The sequence below is a fragment of the Physeter macrocephalus genome, chromosome 4 (genome assembly GCF_002837175.3).
Source record: "Physeter macrocephalus isolate SW-GA chromosome 4, ASM283717v5, whole genome shotgun sequence".
In the NCBI taxonomy this organism is placed as follows: Eukaryota; Metazoa; Chordata; class Mammalia; order Artiodactyla; family Physeteridae; genus Physeter; species Physeter macrocephalus.
Window position 1 is genome coordinate 53,158,398 of NC_041217.1, and position 19,261 is coordinate 53,177,658.

At 44.8% G+C, this 19,261-nt stretch overlaps 1 protein-coding gene across 2 annotated transcripts in view; it reads right to left on the minus strand.

Moving 5' to 3' along the window:
• The window catches only part of KIF26B (kinesin family member 26B), a 499,837-nt gene that overhangs the window by 75,798 nt on the left and 404,778 nt on the right, over positions 1-19,261 (minus strand). For both annotated transcript variants that reach the window (XM_024133668.3, XM_055084204.1), the window contains 4 exons: positions 18,354-18,560; positions 12,982-13,075; positions 11,521-11,783; positions 8,482-8,665 (listed from right to left, as the gene is read on the minus strand). In XM_024133668.3, coding sequence (XP_023989436.1) covers positions 8,482-8,665; positions 11,521-11,783; positions 12,982-13,075; positions 18,354-18,560 — 748 coding nt within the window. The remainder of the gene's footprint in view (positions 1-8,481; positions 8,666-11,520; positions 11,784-12,981; positions 13,076-18,353; positions 18,561-19,261) is intronic.

A 19,261-nucleotide genomic window follows, 5' to 3' on the forward strand; every position in this document is an offset into this window, starting at 1 on the left:
GGACGAAGTGAGAGAGTGGCATGGACATGTATACACTACCAAACGTAAAATAGCTAGCTAGTGGGAAGCAGCCGTATAGCACAGGGAGATCAGCTCGGTGCTTTGTGACCACCTAGAGGGGTGGGATAGGGAGGGTGGGAGGGAGGGAGACGCAAGAGGGAAGAGATATGGGAACATATGTATATGTATAACTGATTCACTTTGTTGTAAAGGAGAAACTAACACACCATTGTAAAACAGTTAAACTCCAATAAAGATGTTTAAAAAAAAAAAAACTCTTAGAGGAAAACATAGGAAGAACACTCTATGACATAAATCACAGCAAGATACTTTTTGACCCACCTCCTAGAGAAATGGAAATAAAAACAAAAATAAATAAAGAGCAGAAAGAGAAAAATATCGTATATTAACGCATATATGTGGAATCTAGAAAAATGGTACAGGTACCGGTTTGAAAGGCAGAAATAGAGACACAGATATAGAGAACACATATATGGACACCAAGTGGGAAAAGTGGGTGTGGAGGGGCGATGGTGGTGGGTTGAATTGGGAGATTGGGATTGACATATATACACTAATATGTATAAAATAGATAAATAATAAGAACCTGCTCTATAAAAAAAAAAAATTCAAGAAAAATTAAAGGAAAACATAGCAAGGAAAAGAAAACATACACAAGATGAAAAGACAACCGTCAGAATGGAGAAAATATTTGCAAATGAAGCAAGTGAGAAAGGATTAATCTCCAAAATTTACAAGCAGCTCATGCAGCTCAATATCAAAAAAACAAACAACCCAATCCAAAAATGGGCAGAAGACCTAAATAGACATTTCTCCAAAAAAAGACATACAGATTGCCAACAAACACATGAAAGGATGCTCAACATCACTAATCATTAGAGAAATGCAGATCAAAACTACAATGAGGTATCACCTCACACCAGTCAGAACAGCCATCATCGCCCCTATATACAATAGAATATTACTCAGTGATAAAAGAAACAAAACTGAGTTATTTGTAGTGAGGTGGATGGACCTAGAGTCTGTCATACACAGTGAAGTAAGTCAGAAAGAGAAAAACAAATACCGTACGCTAACACATATATATGGAGTCTAAAAAAAAATGGTTATGAAGAACCTAGGGGCAGGACAGGAATAAAGACACAGATCTACATCTGAATCCTCAAGAATGGACTTGAGGACATGAGGAAGGGTAAGGGTAAGCTGGGACAAAGTGAGAGAGTGGCATGGACATATATACACTACTAAATGTAAAATAGATAGCTAGTGGGAAGCAGCCACATAGCACAGGGAGATCAGCTCAGTGCTTTGTGACCACCTAGAGGGGTGGGATAGGGAGGATGGGAGGGAGACGCAAGAGGGAGGAGATATGGGGATACATGTATATGTATAGCTGATTCACTTTGTTATAAAGCAGAAATTAACACACCATTGTAAAGCAATTATACTCCAATAAAGATGTTAAAAAAATAAATAAGTAAAATTAATTTTTAAAATATCCTTAAAAGGAAAGGCATAATATGTTACTTCTCTTTTATCCCATTTTGTATCATGCAAGATCAGTCCACGGCAGTGTGCAAGGGAAATAGTTATTTTTAGAGCAAAATATCATCTGTTTTCCAACCTAATTATATGGACAGGAGAAGCTCAGATATTTCATTTGCTCTGCAGATTAAAGGGCAAAGACAGGGACCAATTTGGACTTTCAGACTCTAATAGTCCATTTGATGTAATGGAATAAAATGTATAACGTGCATGTAGTAAAATAGAACACAGAGAACAAAAGGCACAGTTTAGACTGTGTTGAAGAATAATATTTTAAAATACCTATAATTATACCAGCATGACTCAAAATGAGAGTCACATTTTAAACAATGGAAAATCAACTTTGCTCTATATCCACTGGAGTTTCAGTAGTCACAGAATTCTGAACTTCACACATGGCACTGAATCTGATATGGTACAAAGTGAGCGAGCACAGGCCGCCTGCTGTGACCACGAATTTCCATTACTGCGGGTGGCTGGAGAGAAAGAAGTTCTAGAATCAATGAACAAAATAGGTGATAATTAATAGGAGGTGAGAAGCAGGTTCCTCATGGACTTTTCAGATTTCTGAGGTCACAGCTGCAAGGTTTAGAACATAACCCAGTCTTGCCTTGAGACTATTTATATTTGAATATGTATATTTCAAGTCTAGACCTTGACCAAATGAAATTACCCACATGCCTTACTCTCCCACAGGAAACGATATACTAATTCACTCCTGAGTGACTCTCCCAGCTCATGTTCATGGTGCCAGGAAATGCTAAATTCTCCTAAAATCACTTAATTCCCACAACAATCCAGTAGTGCAAGAATTGGCACTATTTTATACAGATGAGGAAACTGAGGTTCACAGATGCTAAATAAATCACTTAAGATCTCATAGAAAACAGATGCTGCATCTAAGACAAAAATCCAGAGCTAACTATAAAGCATGTAGAAACTTTTAACTCACTTTCCTATAACTTAGTGATTCCCAAACTTTGCTGCATATCAGAATCACCTTGGAGTCTTTAGAAAATATGGATGCCTGGCTCCCACTCCCAGGCTTTCTAATGTAATTGGTCTGGAGTACGACACAGGCACTGAGATTAGCTGAAAATCTCCCCAGGTGATTCTCTTGTGCAGCAAAGTTTGGGAACCATGGTCCTGCCACTTGGCCAGGTTAACCAAGGCCCTCCATCAGCTGGGTCAGGCACCTGCCTGATGCCCACAGCATGTTGTATGCTTGTGGGTGTGCTGGCTGTTCCCAGTTTGTCTATGCACTTTTGCACCAAAAACATGAGCTATACACTTATCAACAGGTCAGTTGGGTTTCCTCCTAAACCTAATTATGCCACTTGTACTTGATATTATAAATAAAAATATAATCAAATATTATGTAAACCAATAAAATATGATTATGTAAAGAGAGCTAGTATTTCTAAAAAAACCTGAAATCAATACTTTGGAAAGATGTGATTAAAATGAGTTAATATTTGAAAAAAGATGCTGAATCAGATGTGAATGAGAAATTACAGAGTAGAAAAAATTTTAAGAATCTAGGGAAAGTCTATACCCAGTTAGCTGCACAAGCGTCTCAAGTTCTTCAATCGCTCAGAAGAAATTGAAAGCAAAAACCAGACTATTATTAATATAAGTGTGGTTTATAAAAGTCAGAATCTATAGTTGAAAACTCATCTCAAAGAGAAAGCCATGGCCCTGTATCAGAAGACTGATGAATAAACACACAATTGTATGTTTTAAGCTGAAAATGTTTTATGACATGAATGTATCCTTTTATATGATTTCCCTTTTTAACTTAACTTTCTCATTAACTGATCAACTCCTTCTGACCGTGTTGTATAACAGGGCTTCTCTGAACTCACACCACCTGCTTACCCAAAAAGTAATTGAATGGTCTCTCTCTTTCTGAAACAGCTGCAACTACGTAATCGAGAAAGTCACTCACTGTTTAATATACAGCACACATTTCATGTGGTGTGACACGTAAGGTCTGATGTGCAGGCACACCTCTAGGCTGTGGAGGACAGGAGGCCAGATAACAGGGGACTCTGTCCTCAGGGAGCCTATAGTCTGATGTGGCTTAGAAAGCCCAGAATGACTGAGATATAAGGTGAGTAAGGCAGTGACTTAACATCCCCCAACTGCTATGGGACTTAAAGGAGAAAGATATTCCACAGAGGGGAGAATCTGAAAGACTTATGGGGAGGCAGCTCAAGGGGGAAGTAGGGTACAGACAAGGTTTTTTATTGTTGACGTTATTGTTTCTTCCTTTCCCTTCCTTCCAAGATGAGACAGCCCTTACTTCAGTGGTAGGAGAGACTGAAAATAAAAGCACAAAAAGACGATTGATGGGGTCCCAATTGGAAGTAGGGTACAGACAAGGTTTTTTATTGTTGACGTTATTGTTCCTTCCTTTCCCTTCCTTCCAAGATGAGACAGCCCTGACTTCAGTGGTAGGAGAGACTGAAAATAAAAGCACAAAAAGACGATTGATGGGGTGCCAAATGGTGGGGTCCCAGAAAAGGCAGAAGGGGAAAGGATAAAGAAGGCAAGGAGATGGGAGGAAGCAGACCTATGGGAAAGGAGTGGGGGAAAGTGAGGTACAGGGACAAGGAGGTTTGGATGCTAAGAGGACAGAAACTGAGGTCATAGCCAGACTGACTTTCTTCTCCTTAAACAGGAAGCTGGTTATCTGCTGAAAGAGGTAGAGCAGGGGCCTCAGGCTTCAAGAGGAGGTTGGGAACTGCTGCTCTGATTCAGGTGGTGGGAAGGCCATGAGAGACCACTGTGGGAATTCCACACTGCACCGTTTGGAAAATTGTCTCCTGGCCAAATATTTTAAAAATTGTATTACAAAAATCTAAAAACATCAAACTGTCATTTCACCGTTGACCAAGGGGAACATGAGAGCCCTAAAGTAGCCCCACCATGTGTAGCCATCCTCGCTGCACAGGGCTTTGCAATGAGGGACAGCAGAGGCCCAGTTCTGCATCGTTTAGCAGCAGTGCTCCTTCCTAGATCCCTTTTCCTACATCTACCACCCAAATAATGGATCTCTAGAGTCCTATGGACAGCACAGCCCTGGATAGGGCATCAGCTGATTCAAGCCATTCCAAGATATAGGAAAGAGGGGTTGGTGGTCAAAAGAAAACCAAGATTAAGACTTGTAAACAGATGAGTGCCGGCAGAGATGAACGTCCACATCCTCCTACGGTGGTTCATGTGCACACACACAGATGGATGCCCGGGTGCTGGTACACAGGTGTACACACAGCCAGCCCAGTCCCCACTTGGCCTCTACACTTCCCCTGGAGGCAATAAAATGAACGAACAAATCAGAGACCTAGTGTCATTCTTAGCCCTGGGCAATAGTTGTTTGCAAGCTTAGATTACTCATCAAAGTGAGGCTTTTAAAAACCATCTTAATCGATAGGACTTGGATAATTCTGTATTGTGAACGTATTCCACTGAAGTATCACTCGTAGCATCTGGCTTTGGACTCCTAATTCACTCATCTTCATGAGGAGCAACTCTTGATTGTCATGGTTTTAGGGTCCCTTCCCCATTGCTGCAATTCCCAAGGGGAATCTCACGCCTTTACAGACATAGCTTTGCAAAGCAGGGGAAGGCTCCATGACAGGTGAAGAATCAGCCCCACTAATGCTCCAAAAATGTTTAAAGCAGGAAATATTTTAAGCTTAACCTAGTGCTATCTGCAAAGCAGTGATACATCCACACAGAATTTTCTTTTCTACCTTGCCTGGACATGTTGTAAACATTTTTGTCTGTCCACTTATATGTGCATATGTGTATGTACGTGTGTGTTTATAAAATGCATATACGTGTATAAGCTCCAGGTGCCCATATACACATGGTGTGTTTAGTTCTTGCAGCAGAGACCTCTTTAAATCCAGCATCTTCACTGGCCTCTAATGGCCAGTTACCAGCAGCTTGCTCTGCTGTTTCCCTGCAGGGTGACTAATTAATAAGCTTTCCCTTAATTGAGTTCTGGCTGCCAGGTCCACAGGGATTATTGCTTATATATAAGTAAACAAAATTTCCGTTTTAAACAACACTCCAAATCTCCTCATTATATTTTAAACAGATATAAATGCACTGAAGTCTAGCAAGCCGTGGGCTAGGAGGCTGTGTGCATTCTGGCCTGGATTCCCTTCCTCACCGGAAGCCAGGTACTGTAGCAGGCAGGTGATGCCCCCAGGTCCTTCGGGGCTAACACCCACATCAGCCTGGATGCCTGCCTTTTCTTTGTTCTCATCTACAGATACGCTAGAAAGTACCTCACTAGGTTTTGGAAGCCATTAATAGCATCTGCCTTGTCTTTTAACCTGAATTTATTATTTAAAAGCAATTCACTTTCACAATTTATAAATAGGAAGAAAATGAATTTGATGTTAAATATTTAATAAGTGCCCAGGATTTGTTAGGTGAGGACTTGGGTGGATTGTTGGGTTTAGGGAATGTCCTAGCCTACACTTTTGTGGAAGCTATATGTTAAGTTCTTATAGTTGAAATAATTTCATTGTTTCTTTGTTTTCAAGATTCCTCCCTACTTTCAGATTCCAAATTGAGAGCAGAACCATGAAAGAAAGTGAAAAACTGAAAGCAAGTTGTTTTAACTTGGTTAGAAACCTAGAAGGAGGGATTATCCTTCCCTCCTGAGCTTTTTTGCTCAGAGCCCTTTGGAAGCCATTTGGCTCCAGAGTCAGATCTTTTGCAAGTCACCCTTTGCTGAGAGTACAAGAATCCACTGCAGGCTTTGATTATGATTATGACTGGTAGCTTAAAAGAATAAAATAAACATTTTTCAGATTCCCACATTCACGCTGCTAAGACATAACTCAGAAGAATCAGTGAGGGCAGGATTTAAAGCCAGCTCCCACATTGTTAGGAGAACTGTGGATCAAATTCTGTTACAGATTTTAAAGGTCTGGATCATTTCACCCCATCCTAATCCCTTGCTTCCTTCTTTAAGCAAGTTATTCTAAACGGGAGTGCTGTACGTGACGCGAGCCCTTCATTGAGAATCAATCTTCCCTGAAAGACTCACATTCAAAATATTTTGCTCATCCCCAGTCAGACCTTTATCACCATCACTGCGTTGGCAAGAGCGATCTGATCTGCGGATGGTACGTCTCCCTGGGTGCAAGTGAGGGCCAGTACCTCTTGATTCCTGGGCAGCAGTCAGTGCACGTAGCCAAGGCGGCGGGTCTGAGACTGCATTCGTGGAACTCTGGCCCCAGAGAGGATATCTGGTGAGATTTTAGTCCTGGGGGTAGGGATAGGGGTGCACCTCTGGGCCCAGTCAAAACTAAAGGAGCAGGTGGCAAGCAATGTAAGTGAATGACTGATCCGTTCAGCGATATGGATGCATCTCAAATGCGTTATATTCAATGAAAGAAGCCAGACACTAAAGGGCCACATATAGACCACATGATTCCATTTACATGTTGTTCTGGACGAAGGCAAGGTTATAAGGACAAAAATCTGATCAGTGGTTGCCAGGGGCTGGGGAGGGGACTGACTAGTAGGGCAAGAGCGACTTTTCTGTAGCCATGGTTTTGTTTTATATCTTGATAGTGGTGGTGGGTACACGACTGAATAGATTTGCCAAAATTCATTTAACAACACATAAAAAGGGTAAGTTTTACTGAATTTAAATTATACCTCATAAACCTGAACTAAATAACAACAATTAAGGAATAGGAACAATAACAGAAGACTGGGCCAACAAAGGCATTGAGATGGGGGAGCAGGTAGCTTCCACTTCCCCCATGCGGAAAGGGGGAACAGAAGCCCCCAAGAGCTATCTCCAGGAAAACCGGTGTCCAAGTCTTTGGGCAACAAGGACCCCCAATTGGGGAGCCCATTCACAGGTCCCATTCGCATGTCTTAATTCCAGGCTCCAGCTGGAATTAGGTTAGTTGACTGCCTCCCATTCGTCAATTAGCTGCACAACTTCTAGGCACCAGGCTTAGTCTCCTAACTCAGGGTTTTTGTTTGTTTTTCTGGCATTCAGTGTCCTTGAGGCAATCATTTGCAGAGCACTGGGGGCCAGTTGCCTACGTTTTGAAAGCCCTGTAGAAGTGGACAGAGAGAGACTCTGGAAGCTGCTGCCCAGCCAGCCCAGCCCTGTGGCCCACACTTGCCTTAGAAAAGCCCAGTGAGGTCCACCGACTACTTTGCCCACTGCCCAGGATCCCACCTGAGACACTCAGCAGAGTGTTGGTACTCAACTCCGGAGCATAGAGTATATACTACTTGGCAGACAAAGGATGGAGCACTACATCGAGGTCGGTGCCAGCTTTGAAAACAGCCAAGGGCGGACCGTATAAGCATTGATTCGGGTTCCCGGAGGTGCAGCTTGCTCACAGAGCATGCCCTGGGCATAGGTTTTTACAGAGAAATGTCACAGTTGGGCATTACCTGAGGCAGGGAGGCAGCCAGAATCTGGTTCGTTATTCAGAAGTCTGATTTATAGATTATTTAAAAGACATGGTTTTGTTTCTTTCTGGTCCATATAGTGGCTTCAAGCTACTGAGTAGTAACATTGCCAGGGTGCTTTGGGAGCTACATGTTGGTCTTTCATGATGAGCACCTTTAAGGTTTTTGAACAAAAAGCTACTATGGAGCAGCTGTTTTTCTTTTCAAAATTTGTTCTCTCACGTTCCCATGGCAATTACATCTGCAAATCCTCTTTACCGAGTGAGCCCTTTCCCCTGGGTTGTTCGAAAGCAAACGTCACCGCCCAGACTACACAATGCTCTTGAATGACACATCAGTGCACTCCACACTGGTCAGATCGTACTACATTTTAAAAGGTCACAGCTGCCCTCGAGGAGAGGCTTCTCTCCAGGGAGGGCCAGGGAGGCTCGAGGGCAGAGGCCGACTTACTTCCCCCCTTGCCATTCTTCTCCATGCGGTACTGGTAGATGTGCAGCGTGAAGAGCATGTGGGAGTTGCGGAGGTCGTCCTCGTTGCAGTCCTGCCGGCTGCCCCGCCGGGAGGTTATGGCAGCATCCAGGAAGAAGGCGGCCTTCTCCGCAGTGGGCGCCCGCAGCTCACTCTGATTCTGCAGCTGGAAGACACAAGGGAAGGACTGAAGCTGCAGGCGGGTTGCCTGCCACTCGGGCCTGGCTGTCCGTTCCGCATTCTTGAAGGCCGGACGTCCTTCTGGAACCAGGGCCTCTATCCGTGTGCAATTCTCAGCTTAATTTATTCATATCTGAAAATTAACACTGAGCACGCTTATTGGATGAAACATATTTTCACCCATTTTACAACTGAAGTAGAATCTGGTAAGTATCAGGTGTGAAAAGCAAATGGTTGTATCTGGGTGATTCGTGGGGGTAGGTGTTCCACCCTGACCTCCGCAGAGGCCAGCAAACCCACATCCTGGGTAATCCATGGGCCTAAGAAAACATGAGGGATGTGACCGCATCTTGATTTCAAAGATTAAGAGGGTTTAGAAGCAGGTGGGTTGCAAAGTGTGATTTTAGTCCAGATAGTACTGGTATCACAAAGAAGTGAAAAAACTTAGTTAGCTTTAACTCAATTCTCAATTTTCCCAGCTATTTAATTAGAGCCAATTTTAGGCCACATTTACTAGCATAGTTATAAATAAGAAGCAAGTGTAAAAGACATATGAAAACACCCAAGATACTTGAATGTCTCATCTATATCATTTAAGGGCTACCTATTTTATCTTTAGTTGCTAAATTCATGTTCATGGCATACTCATTAATTGATTAAAGAAGCACTGTGGGCAATGTGTCTAAATCCTATGAGTTGCCTTGGCAATTATAGTAAACCTTACTCAGAGCAATATTATCAGCATTTGACCAGCACTCCTTTACTGGGGGTGGGAGGGAAGAAAAGTAAACTAATATTTCTGGGTTATTCCAAGAAATGATTTGCAGTATGTGCCTTAGGGTCAAATTTTGACAGTCTTCTATTCTGACTCTAACTGTACCTATAATTCTGAACCATGAGAGTCGATATTTGGAACCTGAGACCATCAAAATCCTCAAACCTCAGAGAGGTTCTGTGGTGCTCGTTGTTTCATACTTACTATCGCAGAAAAGATAACCCAAAGAATGTTTAAGATTCTTCAGGAAGAAGGTAAAGAGGATGTTGGTCTCTTCCTCTTTTTCTTAGTCTTCAGTTAACCAGAGCTTTCACCTCTGTGGAACTTCATTAATGGAGTTATAAAAGTGAATGGAGGTTATAGCATATTTGAATGTCTAAGTAATGCTTGGAGTGGGAGCAGTGGGTAGGGTGACACTGATTCCATCACAGGTGCTGTGTAGATATGGTCTGAGCACATCTTATGCTTCCAAACTGGTGGTTCTCAAAGTGTGGTCCCTGGACCAGAAGCATCAGCATAACATAGGAACTTGTTAGAAATGTGCATTTGAGGGCTCTATCCCAGGCCTATTGAATCAGAAATTCTAGAGGTGGAGCCCAGCAGTCTGTGTTTTAACAGGTCTTCCAGGTGACTCTGATGAAGACTGAAGTTTGAGAGCCACTGGATTAATGTTTGTATGACCACTTAGTTTGCATTCTAATTAGGTTTCATATCCAAATGGTATCTGATGCATCTGTTAAAACTATGAAGAGCCAATTTTAGTCAGACATGGTATGGACCTGTGGGAGTTGCTAAGAACTAACCAGGCAATAACAATCGACAGTCAGGAGAAACAACTAAGAGGGCTTCCTGGAGGAAGTGCCAACTCGCTGATACCCAACAAATAAGGAGTTAGCCAGATGAAAAGCGAGAGGAGAGGAGTCAGCAGCATTCTGTGCACAGGGAACAGGATGTTCAAAGGCCCAGAGTAAAAAGAGGGAGGATGGTTGGTGCCTTAGAGCCTTGCTACTGAAAGTGGGGTCAGTCATTGGGAAGCTCGTTAGAAATGCGTAATCAGAGGCCCAATCCCAGACCTACGGAACCAGAATCTGCATTTTAACAAGATCTCCAGTGCTTCTTATGCACATTGAAGTTTGAGGGGCACTGCTTTCTTAGGGGACCTAAATGTAATTTAAGAGGGGTGGCAGGAGGGGAGTGGTAGCAGGTGATGCTGGAAGGTTGTGTAGGGCCTCTTGCGAACCACGAGGATTCATAATGCAAGTGGAAGGATCTGAGGTGCTCTAAGCAGGGGAAGAACATGGCCAGGTGTGAGTAGATGGGTGTAACAGAGTGGGTATCCTCACCCGAGAAAACAGTCCCACCTGGGGTGAGGCAGGTATTTATCAAAATGAACACCTATCTAAAAAGGAGGCATCTGATAAAACTAGAAAATAGAGCCTATAGCTAAAGACTGGAAAATCTGATTATTCTGGATATGAACCAGGGTCCTCCCAGGTCATTCCCACCTCTACTGTCAAACAGCGAGGGAGAAACACTCACAACAGGTATGACATCCTGAAAAGGTGAACTGGAACTTCTCTTGGCTTCCATGGTTCCAGCAATTATATCATGGTTCCAATTAGAAAGTGGTTATTAGTTTTTCCTACAGCACTACTAGTCCGGCTGTAAACCAGTGCCAGAAACACAGTTTATAGAGCCATAAACAGCCCCAGTAATGGCTGGAGCTATTTGTGCAAAGCAGTAAACATTTCCGCTTGTTGCTAAACAAAAGAAAGATTGTATTTTCTTTTTTTTTGAAAGGGGCGTAAAGAAAGTGAATTCAATTTCCCCCAAACGCTACAACAACTGTGGTTCCTGCTCATTGTCAATTAGATTCAAGGTACAAATATTTAGGTTGGGCGAGCAGCTGCCCTGCAGCTGCAGGCCATAAAGTTCCAGTCCACTTTAAGGTAAACACTTGCAAGCCTCCCCCGGTTGCATGTTGAGTGAGTCACCAGGTGAACTGCCCCAGCCACCAAGGTAGGGACGAGCCACCTTGGAGCCAGCCAAGCCCCAGAAGCAATCACCTGCGTGCCACAGATGGGGTCCTCGCACAGGTACACGCCCGGAGACTGGCCGTCCTGCAGGCTTCCCGTGGCCACCTCCGACAGCAGGTCCCGAAGGTTCTCTTCTTTGCCCCACACCTCTACGGCTGAGATCCGCACTGAGAAACGGGCTCCAGTCTTTTCTTTCCGTTCATTTATCAGCTTGAAGAGCCAAGAGATGGCACAGGGGATGATGCCAAGGTTCTGCATGGAATCGTCTTTTCCGATCATGGTGTAGGATTTTCCTGGGAGAGCGAGGAAAGAAAGAAAAGCAGCTTGAGTGTCCAGGCATCATTCTATAGTCTCAAAAACAGATGCCAAGGATGCAGAAGAAAGGCATATGGGGAGTGGGGAGTGGGAAGAAAGGAAAGGAAAAGGTGAGAGAAATATTAAACATTTGACATTTCCAAGTACTATTGATGGAATAGCTATAATAAAGAATGTGAGAGCCCCGACTAACGACAAGAGTAAATCACAATTGACCTTGAGCAGGATCCCAAACATTACAAGCTATCCAGTTTCTGTACTGTTTTTCTCATGGTGGGAAGGCAGAAGAAGTCTTTCATCACTAATATGGTTCTTTTTATCACCACCCCACAGATTCACTCCACATACTTATGCTTTATATCCTTTTTCAAGTTAAATGCTGTGTATATTTTGCATAGTCAAATTCCATTAAAATCTGGATCACTGCTTTGATCAGAGATCAAGAAGACTGAAGTGGCAGTGAGATGAAATGGGCTTTCCGACCTGGCCTAGAACTGGCTCCATCATTGCAAAGCTGCTCTTGGAAGCTCTGCCCGGGGACACTTTTTGGAACTCGCCAAATTACTAACTTATCAAGCATGTAAAGTGAGACCTGGTGAGCAGATGGTCACAGGTCAGGATTAAGAAGGCACTTCAAGGGGATTCAGTCATCAAACCCTCACAGAGGTGTGTGGCGGCCGCCTTTCCCAGGTGCTTCAGCACAGGTGGATTCCCGACAGCTGAGTGGTGGGAAGCAAGGATGCTGGCAGACTGATCTCCCCAGACAGGTGCTAATGTGGTCTGGCCTTTGCTTGGTGGCTGCTCCTCTGGCATTATGTTGAACCCAAGTCCTCTGGGGAAGGGGAGTCCTCTCTGCTCCCCAGCAACCCCTGCTCAGGAAATGTAATTTTCCTGCTGGCTTTCTGGGCGTGACCCTGACCTGGACCGAGTGGGAACAACCCCACTACTCCTTTTGTGCATCTCTTGGACTCTAAGACTTTCCTAGATGACTGGGAATCCACTTAGGATGAGCATCTACATTTCAGAAGCAGAAATGGTTATTCCTGATTATTCAATTCAGCACCTGCGGGAAACCACCTTTCCCTTCATCCGAGGACTCTGGGTGCAATACGGAAGAATGGATAAAGAGATTGGGAAATCCAACAAGCAGCATGAAAAAGTAAAGCTCTCACTGACCCAGCTTGGCGTGGCCGAAACAGAACACACAGCCATCTGCCCCGTTGACCACAGACTGGATCACCTCTGCCACGGTTCCAGCACACACTTCAGCCTGGCAGACACAAGAGGAGACACAAACCGTGAGTCGACCATTAACAATGGAAACTTGCACCTGCTTTCCTGGGACTCAGGGTCCCAGAGCCATGGCATTTCCAGATGGGTCGGCTCTAACGCAGTTCTGGAGGTGCTCAGAGCCCTTCCTACCTCCCACTCCCTCGCGAGCCTGAGCATTACGCACATTAAAAGCAAACCACCCTTCTGCTAATTTGTGGTACATTTCAGCTGCTGTCTCTGCAGACCAGGCACGAACAGGCTGGAACGGGAACGCAGAGTGCTTTCATGGACCTCACGCCATTCTGGCTTCCTCCCCAGGCAAGTATTTAAATATTCCATTCACCCTCTGCTAACTAGATCCTTCCTTTACACACACACACCTCCACCACCACCACACACACACACTCAGAGCTTATGAAATGGCTAGGCTTGTTAGAGGGTAAAGGGTGATGTGCCATTTCAGGAAAGTGACCTTGGGATACATTACAGTTCTAATCTAAGCAGGAGGTTTGTGATGCATGTCTGCTTTGTCTTCCTAACTCTCTCCTCTTTCTCCATCTACATCCTTCTCTTTTCAAAACCAGCCTTTTCTTTCTTTCTCTCTAGATACATTCAATGTATACACTATTAATCACCATTGGTCAGTATGTTACAATGGGTGGTCTTCAGCCTGTTATGTGTCTCATCTCCAATGTGATTATTACATCCTTAGACAGAGGCCAGTCTCTTGGTAACATTTTGTATTTCCCCATTAACACCTAACACAGCACTGTGCAAATGATAAGAAAATAAATTTTGTGAACCAACTTGGGGGTCTGGGAAATCTCTCTGGTTAGCATCTGAGGCTTTCACAGCAGCAGGAGGACAGAATCACTCACCGTGTGCTGCACCTTCCTTTCTCCCTCAGCACCAGAGTCAGATCTGGAAGCATTCAGAGGACGTGCAAACCCGGGGCTCAGCGGGCATCGGAGCAACGTGCCTCCCAGTGGGAATCTGAGAACTGCAGCCTCGGCACTGAATGTAGTTATTCAGCTCCAGGTTGCAACAGCACAATGAACCTAAGTGTTCGAAAATCAATGTTCTCTCCCGAACCGAAATTGAAAAACCACACTCCTAACAACTGTCAATTGTTCTGGTGATGGCCTCAGCAGCTCTGCTGGGGGCTCCTCCTGAACGAAGCGGGTGGCAGGATGAGGCTGCGGTGGGGACCACAGGATCTGTCTCACCCCCGGGGCCTAGGCAATGAGAGTCCGGAGCCAAACCCTGAGACTGAGGTGGAATCTTGAGGCAATTTGCTAAAGGTACCTCTGCAGAGCCAGGAGAAGATATCACCAAATGAACCCTGCCTTCCTCGGACATAAAGTGAGATGGCGGTTAGGAGGCTGAGAGCCCACCTTGAGCCATACATAAAACAAACTGTATTAGATTCAAGGTCAGCAAAGAGAAAGATGGTTGTGTGTGGACCAAATCCGCACACATTACCGAATCACCCGTCCAAAGGAGCAGCCTCACAGGGCACAGGGTGGGCGGGCCTCCCCTTGCAGAATTCTTGCCCAGTGTCCACTGAGAAGAGAGCGGTCAGTAACATGTCCATCTGGTGTTTGTTAGCTGACAACGGCCCCTGGAGGCCCTTTGCTGTCTTTCTCCTTGAGCCTAGAGAAGCAGGAGCCTTCCCAAGTGGACTCCACAGGCAGGGCTGGGTGTGCAGGAAGCCTGTTACCCACCGGCAGGACTCAGTCCTCCTACCCGCCCTTCCTGGTGACGGTGGAATGTTTGTGCTCCCCTTACCCCACCAAGTACATATGTTGAAACTGAATGTCCAATGTGATGGTATTTGAAGGTGGGGCCTTTGGGAGGTGATTAATCATGAGGGTGGAGCCCTCGTGGATGGGATTAGTGCCCTTATAAAAGAGGGCCCAGAGTGCTCCCTGGACCTTCCACAATGGACGTAGCAAGAAGACATCTGTCTGTGAATCAAGAAGGGGTCCTCACCAGATACTGAATCTGCCAGCTCCTTGTTCTTGGACTTCCAACCTCCAGGACTGTAAGAAATAAATTTCTGTTGCTTATAAGCTACCCAGTCTGTGCTGTTTTGTTAAGGCAGTGAAAATGGACTAAGACACCTCCCCAAAGCCAGAACCAGCAGAGGTATGCCCCAGCAATGGGCAGCTGATGACCGCCGAGACCACTTGAGGGTACTGAGTGTGGCTTATAAGGAGGAGCAAGGAGCTTAGCTTCAGGAAGCTGATGTCCTTAGAGACCGGGTAAAAGCAAAGTTCATGACCGCCTTGGGCCACGGTGGTTGCTGCTGCCTCACAGGCCAACAACAGGGGCCTGAGAGCAGAGGCCCATTCTGTACGCTTTCCTGCTTTCCTGCTTCGGAGGCTCAGAGGGTGCTCCTTCACAGGGGCTGAGGCTGAACACTCTGGCAGCATGATATTACTATTAACAATGACAACAGAATAGTAAAAACAGTAGCATTTTTTGAGCACTCACTGTGTTCTGCCTCTGCTCTAGGCACCTCATGTGTATCCACACAGTGAATCATAGCAGCCCAATGAGGCACATTTTGATCTTATCTTCATTTTATGGATGAGGACACTGAGGCCCAGAGAGGTAGAGTGACTTGCCCAAGGACACACTGCTAGTAAATAGTGGATAAAATGGCGAGAGGGCAAAGATACAACACCATCCTGAGCAGGACACAGATTGGTTAATAGGAAGACTCCAGGACAGATGTCCACTCAGGAAAGAGTCTGTGAATGAGAGACTGAATTTTTGAGTCTCAGTTTCCTTGTCTGTAATGTGAAAACAGCACTACCTCCCTTTTCGATACCACAGAATTCCAGGAAGAGTCGAATGGGTTAATGTATATGAAACTTCTTGAAAACTACAAATTTATAGAGAAATGTAATTTATTATATTGGAAATGTAACAAAAGCAAGCATTCTGAAGCGATAGCAACTGTAAGACTGAGCATATGAGCTCTGGAACCAAGTGTGAAATGTAAGCAAAGACTAGCAATAAAAATGGCTCCCTTTTCCGGAATAAATCTAAAACTCATTAATAGTCCACACTTAATTTAGGGGTTGCTTTGGCATTCTTACAACTTAGGGAGATTCGCTTTTGATAAGTTTTACCTGTGTTAATTAAATTACTTGTAGGCCATTTATTAGACCCAATGTCAGTTTTAGATTAGTGAGCCCACTGGGCGGTACAACACACAAAAAATGTAACGAGGAGAAAAACTACAGAACTTATTCATAAAGCACTTTGTCTTCTCATGGTAAAACTCTTTGGGGAAACCACATGCTTAGCTTGCTAATGAATGGAGCCTATAATATGTGCTAAGTGCCTATGGTGTCTGTGTGAACATCGCTACTTCCTATACTCAGATACCACATGGAGGAAATTAGCAAGAGCTGCAAATGGTAGCCATCAGCACCCTGTCTTCAGGTTCTGCTCTAGGCTATTGGTTACCCGAGTGCACACTGTTTTGTTTAAATCTTGGGAAGTGCTGGAAATTTATCAGGAAGGTGCAGGTGTCTGATGCCAAAGTGCAGGCACAGTAGGCCACTGTACACCTATAACCTGGGTTATAGATGTCTACTAGAAGATCCAGTTGCACCAATCCATTGCAGATGAATTGCACCAGATGGTGTAAGTGAATCTTCTAGTAGACATCTGTTCTACTGGGATTGGTTCCAGGAGCCTTGGTTAAGGAATCATGGCACCCTGGGCCCCCAAGAAGCCTCCAAATTATACTCATAACAGACTAACAAAAATGGTCACAATTCTCCACCCCTCCCTGTGTGCATGCCCCTTGCAATGTGACCTTGCCGCTCCTCCAATCAAGAGACAGAGCCTCTTCCCCACTCCTCGAATTTGGACCAGTCGCCTTCAGCGTAAGTGATGATGTGTCAATTCCGAGCCTAGACCTCAAGAGGCCTGCAAGCTCGGATCCTCTCATGGCCATGAGAGCAAGCCCAAGACAGCCTGCTGGTTGATAAGAGACAACATGGAAGACAGACCAGGTGACCTGGCCCAGGCCATTCTGGACCAGCCTAAAACTGGCCAACCCTCAAACATGTGATAGCATCCAGCCAAGATCAGTAGAGCTGCCGACCCAGCCCAGAGCTGATCACTGACACACAGGTGAGCCGAGCTAGGAGCAGAGGAACACTCAGCTGACCTACAGACTCATGAGCAATAATAAATACTTACTGTTTTAATCCACTAGGCTTAGGGTGGTTTACAATGCAGCAGTAGCTAACTAACACACCAGCTATCCCTAGCCTCTCTTCTTCCTCTCCACTCCCCTGACCCAGGCCACAGGACTGCACATCAGCCTCAGTTTCCCTGCCTAGCACTCCAGGTCCTCAGTAGGACTTGCCCTCTATGGAGCCCTAGAACCCTGCCTAATTCCTTCTTAAAAAAAATTTTTTTTTGATGTGGACCATTTTTTTTTTTTTTTTTTTTTGCGCTACGCGGGCCTCTCACTGTTGTGGCCTCTCCCGTTGCGGAGCACAGGCTCCGGACGCGCAGGCTCAGCGGCCATGGCTCACGGGCCCAGCCGCTCCGCGGCATGTGGGATCCTCCCGGACCGGGGCACAAACCCGTGTCTCTTGCATCGTCAGGTGGACTCTCAACCACTGCGCCACCAGGGAAGCCCAATGTGGACCATTTTTAAAGTCTTTATTAAATTTGGTACAATATTGCTTGTTTTATGTTTTGTTTTTTTTGGCCAAGAGGTATGTGGGATCTTAGCTCCCTGACCAGGGATCGAATTGGAAGGCGAAGTCTTAACCACTGGATGGCCAGAGAAGTCCCAAACCCTGCCTAATTCTAACCCAGCTCCTTGAAACATCTTTTCCCTTCTTACATGCTCACACCCAGAAGCCCAGGCAGGAGTGGGGTCTTAATGGACCAGTTGCCAACATCTCGATGCAGCTGTACCTGAAACTTCCAATTCTGCCTGCTCTCTTCCTGCTTCTGTTTGCCATCCACTGATTGGCTCACTCTTCCTTCTCTCCAAGAGTATGTTTTGTTGAAATCCTGGCACAACAATCCTGCCCAAGGTGTGACACCAGCGATTCCAAAGGACTGAACTATTCAATGGAACTCAAATTGGCTTCTGAAAGTTGTTGTGTAGACAGTGGAAGTGACCCATCAGAGTGCTCTGGAAGATACCCTCCCAGCTCATGGGTCCTAGTGAATAGTTAAAGCTTCTTGAAACTAATCAATTTTTCCTGAGCCTGAGAAGGGGTTGTACCCACCTGAGAAGCATCCTGTGGAAAAACCGCATCAAAGGCAAACATCTTAGGAGGAACTTGGTTCCCCCTCTTTTGGAAGGCATTTAGACCTCCACATGTCAGGGGGTCATACAAGGTAATCTGCTTCTTTCGTGGGTCCACCTTTAAGAAAGAGCTGGATTCCGAGGTATCGCGAGCCAATGTGGAACAAATGCGAAGCATGACTTTCACCTGTTAAGAAACAAAAGCAGGAGATGACGGGGATTAAGACAGTTGGGTACTTTATGATGGAGCACCTTTACCTACTCTGGAGACACAAGTATACACGGCAGCGTGGAATCTTCTCGTGACGAATTATGATCAAATGCACAATGAATTAGCAACATAACCCTCAGTGGGTCATGGGAAAACTCAATTTATTTATAATTACCAGGTAGAATATTTTGATACGTCTGTTACTTTATTACAGAACTGGCACATCATGTTCTTTGTCTTCCTGTTAATATAAATAGAAAATTAACTGTACCCAGGTGGCCCAATTACTTAGATGAAAAGGTAATCTGGACTGCCAAGCTTTGGGGGCTGGCGTAGTTCCCTTGAAGCTCACAGATCAATAAACCCTGTACATAAAAGTTAGCTCCGTAATTTACTCCTTGAGTCTTGCCCGTCAGGACTCTTAGAGACGAAAACCCACAGTTATTAGTGTCATCATTAGAAGCCTGTGAAACGGCCTGTTTTTAATGGCCAGCATTTGAAATGTGTTCCAAGGGGCAACAGTGATAAAAGACTTGTTTGAAACATGTTATTTGGGATCCCATTCAGTGAGTGCAGAGAAATGATCGTTTCAAGGGATGAAAGTGTGTCTCTGTGGGAAACAGGCAGCAGTGCCCCTTTAACCCACCTCCTAAGTCATTGAACATGGACATTTCTAG